The sequence below is a fragment of the Danio aesculapii genome, chromosome 23, assembly GCF_903798145.1.
Source record: "Danio aesculapii chromosome 23, fDanAes4.1, whole genome shotgun sequence".
Taxonomy (NCBI): domain Eukaryota; kingdom Metazoa; phylum Chordata; class Actinopteri; order Cypriniformes; family Danionidae; genus Danio; species Danio aesculapii.
The window spans coordinates 39,044,734-39,060,681 of NC_079457.1; the positions used below are offsets into that span (position 1 = coordinate 39,044,734).

At 38.6% G+C, this 15,948-nt stretch overlaps 1 protein-coding gene across 2 annotated transcripts in view; it reads right to left on the reverse strand.

The window, feature by feature from the left end:
• Window positions 1-506: 506 nt before the first annotated feature.
• soga1 (suppressor of glucose, autophagy associated 1) overlaps window positions 507-15,948 on the reverse strand; it is an 82,729-nt gene continuing 67,287 nt past the window's right edge. The window contains exons 10-14 of one of the 2 annotated variants that reach the window (XM_056448668.1): window positions 15,678-15,845; window positions 8,148-8,408; window positions 5,564-5,634; window positions 4,025-5,477; window positions 507-3,869 (exon numbers count right to left, since the gene is read on the reverse strand). In XM_056448668.1, the coding sequence (XP_056304643.1) occupies window positions 3,711-3,869; window positions 4,025-5,477; window positions 5,564-5,634; window positions 8,148-8,408; window positions 15,678-15,845 (2,112 nt within the window). In that variant the 3' untranslated portion in view covers window positions 507-3,710. Of the gene's footprint in view, window positions 3,870-4,024; window positions 5,478-5,563; window positions 5,635-8,147; window positions 8,409-15,677; window positions 15,849-15,948 lie in introns of both variants that reach the window. The other variant, XM_056448667.1, reaches the window with a different exon arrangement.

A 15,948-nucleotide genomic window follows, 5' to 3' on the forward strand; every position in this document is an offset into this window, starting at 1 on the left:
AAAGAGTAAAAACTGTGTTTATTTACAGTATATTTGACTTCAGGTTAAAACATTTAAGATGGTTCCTCAATGTCCATCTGATGTCATCTTTTTCATTCAAAAGACTTCAAATGGAAAACAAAAAAACAAAAACAAATATACACATCTTTATAATAATTTAGCAAACGATATTGACAACAAGCGACAGGGTGTTTTATATATTGCTAGGCTTTAAAACAGGATAATGTGATGACACAATAGTGATGGGAGACCATTATTGTGAATGGGAAGGCCAATCAGAGAGCTGCTCCCATGCAAACTTCTGTTTCAAATCAAATTAGCATCATTTAGATTGTTCTACTAAATTTGAAGAACCAGCAAACCATCCGTGGGTTTGGTTTAAGCCAATAGTCTCAAACTCAATCCCTGGAGGGCCACAGCTCTGCAGAGTTTAGCTCCAACCACCTCCAACACACACCTGTTTAGTCTTGAACACCTTTATTAGTTGGATCAGCTGTGTTTGTGACCCTCCAGGAATCCAGTTTGAGACCTATGGTGTCTAAACTCAGTCCTGGAGGGCAGGTGTCCTGCAAAGTTTAGTTCCAACCCCAATCAGACACACCTGAGCTAGCTAATCAAGCTCTTACTAGGCTTTCTATAAATATCCATGCAGGTGTGTTGAGGCAAGTTGGAGCTAAAATCTGCAGGACACCGGCCCTCCAGGACCGAGTTTGGGCACCCCTGGTTTAAGACTTCAGAATTTGATGCTATGACTTTGGGAGCGCTCAAATGAAAATCTCCTGAACTAAGGTCATTCCCTCTGTTTTTTCAGAGATCATGTGACCAAACTCAGAAGAGTGAATAACATCAAGACTAAACGGCTAAGGGACACTTGAAGGAACAGTACACCGTTTGTCTGATATGGGTAAGTGAGCAACTTCAGACTCAGGAAACATTCAAACAGGTTAGAATGGCTTATAAAGATAGGTCGGAGTTACATTAAATTAGCAGATTTCACTTGTAAATGTCCTCAAAATGTATTTTGGCTTCTATAATCAATTACAGTATTCACTATATAATCAATTTGCAGTTCATGTAACGTTAGCAATACAGACATTGTCTGATTTTCATACTTTTCAAGAAAAAGAGGGAGTCATTAGCTAACAGCAGACTTCTGAAAACATCTATTTTTCTCTAAAAACAGATATCTTGTTTGAATTTTTAAAAAGGCACTCTAGTGACCTTCAAAATGATACATGAACGGGTTAAATGTAATGCAAGATACAGTTTCGAGTTAAGAGGTAGCTGTGGGACATATGGCAAAGGCTGTAAGGAGACATTGTTTGGGACATAATAGGCTGGGTTTTTATTATCTGCCCGTGTTTTTTTAGCCAGACAATTGAGAAATGTGATATTCTGAAACTTTACTAATGCCCGATTTATAAAAGAGCTGACTCAACAAATCCGTGTGGCTCGAGAAATGCATACAAAAAAGTTTCCTCTAATGTACTGTCATCAAAGCTAGGAAAAGCACCATCAAAAGGCTAGACTTCAGTTTCTGCAGCACCACTCCAACGAGAGATTGGAGAAAAAACACATTACAAACGTACTCGACGTACTTATGCAGGAGCAGCTACAGGGAGGCACACACTCGTATTACAGTAACTGCATAGCTACATGAACAAACGGTCTGCTTATGGATTACATTTGGGATTATCTGATAAAATCTCTCTAATCTCAAAATCTCACTGTGGGCAATTAATTAGCATTCAGTGTTTCAGTATTAAACATATCTGTTTATATATGTGATATCTGCATAATTCGTATTATGTGAGGCTTTCAAATGTGTTCTGGAAAATAGGATTATGGGTTTTAGTCATGGTAAGCGACAATTTAATTTGGCACGACTGAGGCTTTGAGGGATTGAGGTGTAGTTTGCCCTTTTCCATCGTGCCACACTTATAGACCACATGGTGTCTCATTTTAGAAAGTTGCTCGAGAGCGCCCACTTTAAGCCACTATGCATCCACCACAATTGATTAGTAGCCGACAATCTTTGCAGAATATTGGGCTCAAAGGAACACCCCAAGGTATTTAAGAGCGTGATCTAAGTTTACTAGGTTTTCATTCATTCATTTTGCTTCGGCTTAGTCCCTTTATTCATTAGTGGATTGAACCAACAATTTATCCAGCATACGTTTTACGCAGTGGATGCCCTTCGAGCTGCAACCCAGTACTGGGAAACACCAATACACTCTCACATTTACACACACACAATACAGCCAATTTAGTTCATTCAATTCACCTACAGAACATGTCTTTGGACTGTGCGGGAAACCGGAGCACCCAGAGGAAACACAGACGAACATGTGGAGAACATCCAAACTCCACACAGAAATGCCAACTGACCCAGCTGGGACTCAATAGGTTTTCATTTAACATCAAATTAAAATTGGTGTTTACCATAACTAAGACCCATTAGGTTTATTTTAGCATGATGATGAGGGATGAAGAGGTAGACAATGAAAACAATTGCAGAAGATACACCAAGGAACATGTCTTCCATAACCAGGGGGTAGGAATAAAAATAATCAATACACTTTAAAATTTATGACAACATCTTAGCCAAGGAATGAAGATTTACATGTTAGTGCTCTAATGTCCAAACACTTTTGTACAGTACAAAGTACCAAAGCAAACATAACAACTGCTATCCTCCTACTCTACAGCTACCAACGTGCTTTTCGTAGACATCTTCAGACAGCATAATAAGAATATCAAGTTTGTAAAAGGACAGCTTCATAACGCAGTATGATTAATCATATCATTCAGTCCTTTTTTAGAGAAATCCAGGGTTGAAAAGTTTCATATTTTGTCTGGTTGGAAAATTTAACATGGTCCATAGTAGTTGCAGAACAGAGGTTGAAAGAAGGTTTGCTGGTTTATGATTGTCTGTAGAGATGTGAACTCAAAACCAAACTTGAGACCACATAGGATTTCCTGGAAACTTTCTTCATGACCACCAAAGGCAAAAGGAGTCCATTGAAAATTTTCGAAAAAGCTGAGTTCGAGACCATCATGGGCTGGTTATGGGATAATTTTACAGCTATTCAAGCAATACTATCTGTAGACTAGAGTAAGGGCCAGTCGGCAGTTGTGAGGGATAGTGTTACTCTTACTGAAGGCCATTTTGAGGTTCTAGGTTTTTTTGTAGTTCATTTGCATGCTGTGCGTTCCCTTTATATCTACATGACTTCAATAAGACCTGGTGTCAACTTGAGTTTGGCTATGCTGTCCTGTTGGCTGGATGATGAAAAACGGAATGACAGAGTTTAAGGTAAAGTCTGACTGGACGACTGTAGAATGGTAGACTTTAAAGGCAGGGCTGGCTGGTTTACTCTGGAACAAAGGACTTACAATGAGAAATCTGGCTGGCTGACAGTGGAATTGTGGAGGTAAACACTCTCCCCTTCCTTGGCATTAAAGTGTGCTGGTTACACTGAGGTCTGGTTTGGAAACTCTCCAAATGCAGTAACTCTACAAGATCCTATTGTTGTAACCCTGAAGTCATGTTTTGAAGGTATGAAGTATATACGTAGGTTTGTTTAAGGGTGTGTCTGTATGTGTTGGTGTACTTATGTGGCAGTGGATTTGTGTGGCAGTGTGTGTGGGGTGTGTGTTGACAGTTGTTTTCTTTGTATATATTTTGGGAGGTGTCAGAGGAAGCTGCCTCATTCCCTCTCATTAATCATATTGACTCGTTCTTCGGTTCCCATGGATGACTCCTGCACTCGATGCTTGCACTGGCCATGAGTATGTCGTGTGGTAGAGCGAGAGTGGCGGGCAAAACAGGTAGTGACAGTTTGTGAATTGCAGTCACAAACTGAATCCTGTGAAAAGAAAAGTTTATTTCTTTAAGACTCTTTAAGACATGAACTTGATCCATTCTTTGGAGGAAGGGGGGTTTGAACAATCAGTTGTTTATGATTAAACAATCATCTAAATCAAGAGTGGTGATACTGTAACTTGAATTAGATTGTCTCACCTCCACGGTACTGGAGCTTGAGCTCATTGCATCCTTTCCTGTGGCTACCAGTTCATCTCTTTGTGTTTTCATAAACCGCTTATTGACTATCTTTGTGATGTTATCTGTGCTGATCAAAGATCCAGGCATGCATTCAGGCTTGGGTTCATCCATTGTGCTCACTGATGTTGTCCTGCCACAAACATTACGAAGAAATTCCTGGACCACTCCGTACTTCTGAGCTCCCGCTTCTCCCAAACCAACGCCAATACTAGGACAAGACGGTTTACCGGCAGCTTGCCTCCCAGGACAAGTATCTGCTTTCCACAATGATTCAACACTTCCAGAGTGTTCCACCACACTGAAGAGACTGGTCAAGCCATCATTGAGTCCACTAAGCACTGGGCTATCACGAGTGGTGGTAGAACGAGCCCAGGCAGAACCATTTTGAGATCCAGAGCGGTTATGCAGATTCCAGACACTGCGATCCCTTGAAGATGTTGATGAGGTCTCGAGTTTGGAGGAGGAAGTAGAAACCCTGCGTGTGAGCTTAGGTGAGCCATATTTGGGAGAGCAACATGGTCTATCTATGCGACTGTGGACTTTGTCCAAAGATGAAGAGATCTGTCGAGAACGTGCAGATGCAAGTGAGGTGGATGGACGAGGAGACCATGCTTTCCCTTGAAGGCCTCTTGCTGTTGAGATGGGTATATCGGTCTGCATGCCAATGCTGACAAACTGTGCTGTCTGCGTTCCTGTACTACAAATCCCAACTGTCTGGCTCCCTGTATCTTTGCTGCATTTCCTTTCCAGGGAACTGGAACGAATGGCCTGTCGCACACAATTGGTCATCTCCTTCATGTCATCACTAAGGTTGCCTGAAATCTCTAATCCATGGAAAGGTGCAGAACCTCCTGTCCGCCCTTCAAGCAGATCTCTGTGCTGTTGTGAAAGTGAACTCAACCACTGCTCATATGCAGATGGGGAAGTGGTCAATAATGGTGCAGATGCAGCAATCTGACCAGATGAATCTATCATTGCTGAATCCCTAGATGATAGTCCTTGCTGGTAATCCTGCTTGGTGTTTTCTTTGACTGGCCTCCTCTCCATTCTTCTCACTGTCGGAGGACTGTAATAGATGCGAATGCCCGTCTTATCTGGAGCAGTGTAGCTTCTCTGAATGTACTCCTTGTTCAGCTCCAGCCCTGGGAAGCTGCTGTTAGAGTTGGTGCTTGGGCAGTCCCAAGTCTTAAACTGGTCACCCTTCTCCAGTATTGCTGAATCACTGGTCAGGTACTTCCAGTTCTTATTGTTGAGATCACTTAAGTCAGTGCAAGCCAGAATAGAAGCAGGAGCAGCAGATTGGTGCTGTGCCACAGTGACCTCTGGCTCCCCAATGACCTTGTGACTATGAAGGAATAGACTGGTGTCTAGCAGACTCTTCAATTCAGTGAGGGTGGAGATTGATTTGGTCCTGTTGTAAGAGATTGGAAAAGATTATAAAATAATAATGCCTGATTAAATGGGAATGCAGATTATTTTGTATGGAAGTAATTTTACCTTTGCATTGCTGAACTACCCACGACTACATCGGCTAAGGCTTCTTTCTCTGAAGTTTTGTCATGAAGAGACTGGAAGAGAAATTATCTATTTTAGTATTTTACAGCATGTCATGGCCACATCCTGTCACAATACACCCATTCATTTATGTGGCATTACTGAGTCAGCCAATATTCTCTTTAGGAAATGAGGTCATTCAAAACAGCTAGGTTCTTCTGTGGGACTAATGATTGTGGTATGGTTCATCACGTCTAAGAAAATGACCCAATTTCTCTCAGTGAGGCATGGTATTAGAGTTTTCCATTCAGGATGTTAAATGAAACAAAGACATTAGAGCCCTGAGCCTGATTTGTGACAAGAGACACAGAGTAGGAGAAAGAAGGAAATAAAACTATAGTCCCATTTGTTTTTCCAGCCTCATTACTTGCAGTGCAGTTAGCACAGACACACTGACCGCACTGTCTCAGGCTTCTTTCCAGCTGGACTACAGACAGAATACACAGCCGCATATATATGCAAAACCAACAATTCCAGATAAGTGATGCAATATACAGAGAGTCTGTCTGCAGGCGCTCTGCGGAAATGTTTAGAGATACTGTCATATCCGCCAATTATGTGAGGGGAGCCCTGAGTCAGTGAAGGAAGTGTGGGGATAAAATATGCACAAAGTATGTCACGATGACATCCTCAAAGACCCAAATAAAACAACAGGATTAAAGGGACTCAGAAAAACATGAAAGTAAAAAATTTCAGGTAATGAATTTTTTTAAATTCTGGAAACAGAAATGAAATCAAAGGCCTGCCAGGCTTCCCAGGCCATAAAAATGACTGTTCACTAAAAGTAAATTCTGTCTGCGCAGTGTTTGCTTTAGTGCCATAACACTCTCTGTGTCCAGGGTTTGAGTCTTTTGGCAGACCTTTCCCGATCCCTACCCCCTACTCTCTCCAACCTTGCTTATCCTAATAAAGTATTAGTGAGTACTCACACTATAAGGACAGTTGTCTTGAACTGGGGCTGAAGCACACTTGTCCCCCCTCCCGACTCCCCCAACGGTCCGCACTAACATCGCATTCGGGTCTGAGCACGCTTAAGTCATCGATGATGCACTGTTCAGTAAGAAGTGCTCTTGCTAAGCACAGTGGAGATTTCTTTAGTTATATCGATTTAGTTGTTTGATATGCAGTGACACACAGTTAAATTTTTCGCTGAACAGATCAGCCACTTTTGATGCTCATGAATGATCATAAAGTCCTCATGCTGCAGGTATTCTGAGGTTTGCTAATGGTGCAGCTGTTGTGCAGTAAGGGATTTGCGTCTTTAATAATCTACAACAGTTCGTGTTCATTGAATAGTAAGAATGATTAATAAATCCGTATGAAACAGTCCCGTAAAAGTCATGTCTTGTCTTCAGTTTCAGGCTCAGGAGCGATTTGCACTCACACTACTAGCGTATCGCGCTCAAGCACACCTCTTCCAACCGGGCCAGGGCCGGCCAAATGAACCGTGCCTGAGCCCGATTCAGAGCACTCACACTTCTCAAACGAACTGGGAAACTGGCCTGGGCACGGTTCGGATAGCATAGTGTGAGTACACCATTAGTCCTAAACCTAAAAAATAAATCAAGATTAACTGCATCCAAAAATAAATGTTTGTATTTATATAATATATGTGTGTTTACTAAACATATTTAATAAGTATATTTAAATGCACACGCGTGCATACATTTGAGAAAATATATTTATTTATTTTTGGATATAAGGTTTTATGTGATTGCCCAGCAATGGTGAAAAAATATATAATATAAATATACACTCACCGGCCACTTTAATAGGTACACCTGACAAACTGCTTGTTAGCGCAAAAATTTCTAATCAGCCAATTACATGGCAGCAGCTTAATGCATTTAGGCATGTAGACATAGTCAAGATGATCTGCTGCAGTTCTAACTGAACATCAGAATGGGGAAGAACGGTGATTTAAGTGACTTTGAACATGGCATGGTTGTTAGTGCAAGACGGGCTGGTCTGAGTATTTCAAAACTACTAATTTACTAGGATTTTCACGCACAACCATCTCTAGGGTTTACAGAGACTAGTCCAAAAAAGAGAAAATATCCAGTAAGAGGCAGTTCTGTGTTCTGAATCTCGATTTCTGCTGCAACGTTCAGATGGTAGGGTCAGAATACCTTGAATAAATGGTTCAGGCTGGTGGTGGTTGTGTAAATCTCTCATGCAAAATCTCTGAGGAATATCCAGTCTCTTGCTGAATCTATGCCACGAAGGATTAAGGCAGTTTTGAAGACAAAAGTGGGTCCAAACCAGAACTAGTAATTAGTAATTAGTGTACCTAATAAAGTGAGTGTATATATTATTATTATTATTATTATTATTATTATTTGAACACTTGTGTGTTCTACTGAAGAAACATATTTATTTTAGAAATAACAAAAGACTTGACGTCTTTTTTTTTCTCAATAGAAAGTACATTAAACTTAAGCATGAAAAAAAGCATGAAAGTAAATAAGCAATAACAGAAATTTCATTTGAGCAAATAAATCCTAACAACCACAATATGACATTCTACCTGTGCGCCTTTGCTCTGGGCATCGCGTACCCGCTGATCCCATTGACTTCTTTCCTGGTTGAAGTGCTCCAAAAGCTCAAGCCGCTCTCGGCTCCAGTTCTTCTCACTGATCTGCAGTTGTTTGGTAAGGTCCATCACAGCAGCATAAGAGTCCGCCAGTAGATGTTGATGCTCCTCTCGCTCCTTTTTTAGTGCCTCCTTAAGATCTGGAGAATCCTTTTCACCCCCAGCCACAGACGCCTTCCCAAGCTTACCCTCCAGCTGATGACAAAGATGAAGTACAAATTAGAGACTGAGACAAAAAAAGAATGCTTGATATCTTACAAGCAGAAATGACCATAGTATGCATATGCACTCATAGCAGAGTCCTGAGATCAAGGCTAGTTTATTGATATCATTTGCCATTTCACAAGGAGGTCAAAATGCAGTTAAATGTGTGGGAAATAGACAGTTCTTCAAATATAACATACACAGACACATAACCACGGACTGTTTACAGTAAACAACATCAGTTCTATATATTGTATTGGCAGTTTTACAACAGCTTCAAACAAGGCTCATTCAAAAAAATTTGTAAGTAGCAATGGTAATTATGAAGCCAGGCTACTCCTCTCCCCGTTCTCATATAAATTCCTCCTGCTCTCTCAGTTGGAGCCGCAAATCTTTAGAACTCATGAATTTCACGAGGGTATGCGAGTCAGGTTATTAAAACACACAGCCTGCTGGGAACTCATCAGACAATCAGTGACTGGCTTCTCCCAGTGATGATGCCTAATGAGTTTTGCTTTGGATTGCAATAAGAGGTTAATGGGTTGATGCGGCTTATTAAAGAGGGCAAAAAATATTAGTTTCAGATTCCTCTTCATAAACCCGATTGATTATAGCAAAGAAAAATGATCCTGAAATGCTTATATTTGTTGACTTGGCTTTGGGGCTTGTTTATTTTTGATTTATTTCATTCACCTTTGACTCACATTATTAATTAAAAATAGATTACAATGTGCAGAAACAACTGAAGGTTTTATAAAATTATGTTAGCAGCAATAATGTTATCGATAACCTGATCTGTTAATACAGTGATAACTCATTTTCTGTGACAGGCTGTTAACAGTGCCATAGAATTAAAAGCTCATTCTAGAGCGTAAAATCCCACATCTCTTGCTTTATCACTTGGCTTATTCTCTGAACCACAGTCTTAGAAAAACAAAGGAAGTGCGCATAAAAAGGAGGAGTGGCAGGGAGGAAAGGAGCTGTGTAATATTGACCTATTAGACGAGTAATGGTGAAAGCGGTGCATTAGTGTCATTAGCTTCTCTGGGGAGTCTAAAGGCTTTTTGCTTTGGGTGCAATTTATGTGTATGCTTTTTTTTTTTTGGCCATAACCTTTGCAACAATGAAGGGAGGAGAGTGTATTTTGGCTAATCTGAACACAACAGATTGCATGCCTGCCTCTGTATGCGCTGATGAAGACATCTACAGGATACACACTTGATTTAAAGCTGCAACGCAATTTCTGCTCTATTTGCGGCACAAAACACGTTGGCTTAAATAATGAGCATCCAAACAGTTTTCCAGAAAATCCATTTTTGATTGTATCTAATTTCAGAGTCCATGCATTCTAAAAATGCATGTGCCACCGTATAATGTGTACAATATATTGTACATTTTACCTAAGATATATAGACCATTTCAATGTGGTCATTGGCCCATGAACATTTCCTTCTAGTTGTCAAACTAATTCATAACTGTCACAAGAGTCAATTCAATCATACCTTACATTAAAACCGCTAGAACAACATTATATATCAATATATGGACCTTTTGGGATTTTCAGAAGCTATTGAAACAAAAGAATTTAAAATACGTTAGGTCCATTGTTATTGTTTACATCCTTCAAAATGGTCCATAGCCGAGGCAAGTTTATTTATATAGCACATGGTAATTCAAAGTGCTTTACATAAACTACAGTAAAAGAAACCAAATACAAGCAGGAGAAATAAAAACAACAAAGAATAAAAATTGGAGAATATAATGGATATAATGGAATATTATCTACTCTTGTATGTTTGCATTGAAATTAGCAATTTGAAAATTGTTGATCAGCCACCATTTGATATTCTCCAGTGTTTCGTTGGGAATATCCTCCTGAGGTTGGCTGTATATCGTATATTTACAATTAGACATGCATGGGTATCGTTAAAATGGTATTGTTGCTTTTGTTGATACCACTTATCGGTTCGGTACTTTAACGGTTCTCTTATCTGTACTTTATGTAGTGTTTTTTAATGAGAATGAACAGAATGAACAACACTTTATTTTATTATTAGTTTTTAATGTAAAATCACATTCACATAAATGAGTTAACTGTGTTTGAGATTAAAATTAATACAGTTTTGGAGCTTCTTGCAATGTAAAAATAAGCTATTTTTAAAAATAATTTCTTAATAAGCATAGTTTATTTTTATTATTCATCTACACTCAAAAATATTTTTGCTGCTTGTTCAAACTACTTATTTTTGAAATGAGCTGAATCAACTTAATAGCATTAACATAACTAAATTAACTTAATTGTTTTGTTCAATCTACTTACTGTAAATTTGTAAAACCAATTAAGTAAACCTAATCAATTTGTGTTGGTACAACATGAAGGAATTGTGTGTAACCTAGAATTATTTACAGTATATTTGTAAATACAGTGATGTAAAAGCATTTTTAATGTTTAAGATTCTTTAGGCTACTGCTGAAAAAATACTATTTTTAATGTAACTAAATGTGTGTGTTTATTAAACTATTAATATTATACTAGAGAGATCTCATGTGATTGACTGCTAGCATACGAACCTGAGGATGTGGATGATGTAATGTTAGTAGCCAAACAGTCGTAACTTTGCATTTCTCTATCTGCAGGTAATGCACTTCTGAAACATGCCAGATTGCTTGTGTTTCTGCTTTTACAAGAAAACAACTTGTGTTTTTTGCAATGAGCATTGCCGTTGTCCACTTGGGAAACTAAACCATACTCTTGACCATTTAGTTATGTGTGTGTGCTTGGCGAGTGTCTGCAGCACAAGCCTCTGCCGAGTGAGCACTCACAACCAAAAACTGTGAAGGCTATATATGTTAACAATAACAATGGTCCTAATGTATTTCCTGTTTTACATTTTTAATTCCCATAGCTTCCGAGAATCCAAAAAGTTCGACATATTGGTAAATAATGTTATGATTGCTGTTTTAAGGTGAAGATATGATTGAATTGCCTCTTGTTACAGTTATGAAATATTATGATATCAAGCAGGAAATGTTGAAGGGCTAATGGCATTACCACATTAAAATGGTCTATACTTGACATACTCGCCGTTGTACTATCAGGCAGAACAAAACAAACATTTCTCATGTCAGTCAGTTAAATTATGCTACTGTAGGTAACGTTTAGTTAGCAATAATTCTCCAGTAGCGACAGCAGATCCATTAATATCAGAAATTATCGATACCTCTTTCTTTTACAATTCAGCACAGGTACCGATAAAGTACAGAGTTTTGGTACCCATCTCTACTTACAATACACTCATATATACATAAATGTGTGTGTGTGTGTCTGTAGCAAAATGCTGTTTTCTTAAATACATTATTTTCTTGCTGACAAACAAGTTAATGAATGTTAAATGACTTTTGTGATGTTAATTTATGTAAAAAGTAGCAAAGCTCACTGTGATTGCTGCATAGGAGGTGCTATACACACTTTGTGATGAATCTGAGAAATGTTCATTTAAGCAACACTTATTTTGCCCATTGAAAACAGCTTTAATTCATTTTTCAGAGCATCTCTACTTTGTTTCCCTATTAGTTTTTCACATTTCCTTCTGTCTTAGTTTATCAGACTGATCCGCTAACCATCTCTGAGTCCTATTCCTCCCTCATCTCATTAATTAACCCATTAAGAAGACTGCAGTCGTGAATGTGTCTCAGAGCAGAGATATTAAACTCATCTTTCACCATCACAACCAGCAACAAACACTCTCCCTCAGCTCCCCATTGAAAAGCCACATTGCGGCCGACACCGCAGACACAACAGCATACCAAATAACAACACTAGAGGTCAAATCCAGCCTGTCGGACAGCAAACAAATCATAGGAATTGCTCTGGCTTGAGTGTTCTTCTGCCGGAGGTGTTCGCAATGTATCTCCCAAGAGGAATTACTGTAATCAGTGTTTGTTAAATCAAAGGCTATAGTCCTGGGTGCACGAGTTAAATTACCCTGTGAGATCAATGCTAAAGTAATTACTTCACAGCTACAGTGCAAAGTACCTATAAAATGATTCACCTCTGTGGACTCTTTCAGATTTTATTGTGTTACAACAAGCCATGGTGTATTTTATAGAGAATTTCTGCACTCAACAAAGTACTCTACTAGTACTCTGTAAATCAGACCTTTTTCGGTACTTTTTAAATACTTAAGGGGAGAACTAAACATAAAATTGCTTCTTTTTGTGTTTACTAAACAAATAGTTACTATTTGTGTCTGCGATTATATGAGAAATTACATGTTCTTTCATGTTTATTTGGTGCTATAACTAGTAGTAAGCAGAAATCAATCATGTCTACTTGCACTTCAATACAGTGATCTGTCACGCATCAAAGTACATCAAAACAGTATTTATTATTTCAATTTCCTAATAAAATTGAAAGTTGAGAGATGAGCTAATGTCTACTAAAGTGTTATTTACATATCAACTGAAACAGAACAGACTAAAAGATCAATTTTATGATTTAATGTCTGTGTGAAATCAAAATAGGTGACGCAGTGGCGCAGTAGATAGTGCTGTCGCCTCACAGCAAGAAGGTCGCTGGTTCGAGCCTTGGCTGGGTCAGTTGGCATTTCTGTGTGGAGTTTGCATGTTCTCCCTGCGTTCGTGTGGGTTTCCTCTGGGTGCTCCGGTTTCCCCCACAGTCTAAAGACATGCGGTACAGGTGAATTGGGTAGGCTTAATTGTCCATAGTGTATGAGTGTGAATGAGTGTGTGTGGATGTTTCCCAGAGATGGGTTGTGGCTGGAAGGGCATCCGCTGTGTAAAAAAAATGCTGGATAAGTTTGCGGTTCATTCCGCTGTGGCGACCCCAGATTAATAAAGGGACTAAGCCGACAAGAAAATGAATGAATGAATGAAATCAAAATAAACAATGTTTATTTTGCTAGCACACATTGTTATTCTTAAGTAATCTGTGCAAGTTAATCCCTAAAAAAAGATTGTACTGGTAATCTTCAATCAAAGTCTGACTATTTGCTTCCATGTATGGACTGACAGTTCTTCTCTGTTGACGTCAGTTTGACAGCTTTAGCTACAATATTCTTAACCACGCCCCTCTTACCGTTAGTTTGCTATGAGGGAATGATGTGCAGAAAGAAAGCCCCACCCCTTACTCAATATTCTGTTTCAGTTGATGTAAAAAATGTCTCATCAACTTGCGGTTTTGTTATCGATTCATTAAAATGAAGATTTAAACAAAAGAAAATTCAAATGAAGTTGTGCATGTGCAGAGGTTATAACACTGATGTATTTGCTTAGTACACATGCATACTAAACTAAAAGACCTGTACTGAAAATGTACTATTTTAGCTGTATAAATTATAGATACTATTTTGGGCCATATAATAGTTATGATGGCTTGAGAAAGCCACTATACTGTTATCTCACTTAAAATTCTTCTTCTGAGACTAATTTTAAAGTGTATCTCCTCCTAAGCCTTTCAAACTACATTCTCTCGTCAAACCTTCAAACTGGTCTGACTCTGGTTGCTGTATCTTTTCCAACTGATCAGACTTTCGGTTTTCCGAAAAATGACCCAGAAAATTCTCACTGACTTAACATTGGGTTAAACTTTGGGAGCTCATAACTCTGCATCAGACTGTCCTACAGACTTAAAAATGGCCTAATTTAACTCAGTCTAGCCAGCAGCCTGATGACCTTTTAAGTTCCTAGCCACTCCCTAGCAACCAATTGCAGCACCCTAGCAACTGTCCCATAGACTTCCATTGTAAAAGACTGTCATTGACTAAACATTGGATCAACCCTTGTGAGCTCACAACTCTGAATCAGACTGTCATTCAACTCAGTCTAACCAGCAGCCAATCACTGATGGCCTTTAAACTTACTAGCCACACCCTAACAACCACTTACAACACCCTAGCAACTGTCCCATAGACTGTGACTAGCTTTCTTACACATGCTAATCATTCTAACATACTTATCTTGCTAGAAATATGCTAGCAATATGCTAGTGGCATGATAGTCATGCTAGCACATGCTAATTCATGCTAGAAACATGCCGATTCATGATAAAATCATGCTAACAATATGCTATATTGTGCTAAAATTATGCTCTCAACATACTAACTCGTGCTAGAAACATTCTAACAACATGCCAATTCATGCTAGAATCAGGCTAACAACATGGTAATTCGTGTTAAAATCATGCTAGCTACATGCTAATTCATGCTACCAACATGCTAATTCATGCTAAAATCATGCTAACAACATGCTGGTAGAATCACCATAACAACATGCTTATTCATGATTGAATCATGCTGACAACATGGTAATTTGTGTTGGATTAATGTTAACAACTGTTAATGTACTGTTAATGCAAATCAATGTTAGAAACATGCTAACAATTTGTTAATCTGAGCTAGAATCATGTTAACAACATGCTAATTAATGTTAGAAACATGATAAAAACATGTTAATTCATCCTACAATCATGATAGTTGCATGCTAATTCATGCTAGAAACAGCAATATTCCAATATTGTAATTTATGCTAGAAAGATGCTAACACCATGCTAATTCATATTGGAATTATGCTAACAACATGGTAATCAATAACATGCTAATTCATGCTAGAACAATGTTAGTTACATGTTATTTCATACAAGAATCATGCTAACACCATGGTAATTTGTGTCAGAAACATGCTAATTTATGTTGGAACCATGCCAACAACATGCTAATTCATGCTAGAAACATGCTAGTAACATGCTAATTTATGTTAAGAACATGCTAACAACATGACAATTTGTTAGAATCAAGCTAATTCATGCTAGAATCATGCTAATTCATGCTATTACCAGGGGCCAACTTTAAAGCTTTTTACTGGCTTGTTTCAGTCTTTAAAGTGGTTACATTGTTGACTTCAGGGATCTTAAACATTCTTTTAGCAAACTTGATACTTTTTCAAACTTAATAAACTACTTCCAACAGGCCAACCATAAAGTTCTTTCTCAAGCCACCATAAAGTTTGTCTTCAAACTTTAACATCTAGTTCAGCTATGTTATCTTCATTTGCTACAATTTCTCTCCAATCACTGATTTCATAGGGAAATCTCCAACTGAGTTCTACTGGCATAGTCATCTGCACAAGTCATTTACTGTTGACAATTTAAAAGTCAATATTCAAGCTAGTTCCTTCAATGCAAAAAAAAAAAATATTTTTGCAGGAGTTTCCTTGGCAAAAGTCTTGCAGCATAACACTCACCTGAGTGATAATACTCTTGAGTTCCATTCGTTCAACTTCCCATGATGCTTTAGCCCGGGCAAACTGCTGCGTTAACTCCTGTGAACTCTGACGCTCCTCACGCAGCTCACCGCTCAGATCCTGTAACGCCACCTTCAGGTCCGACAGAGTACTGCCGAATCCACAGGGCTGCTGAGGGCAACAGGAGATACAAATTAATAACATTTATACAGAAATTCTATGAGGAAATCCAAATCCAAACATGTTGGTTTCCTGTAAAGAGTCAGCTTTA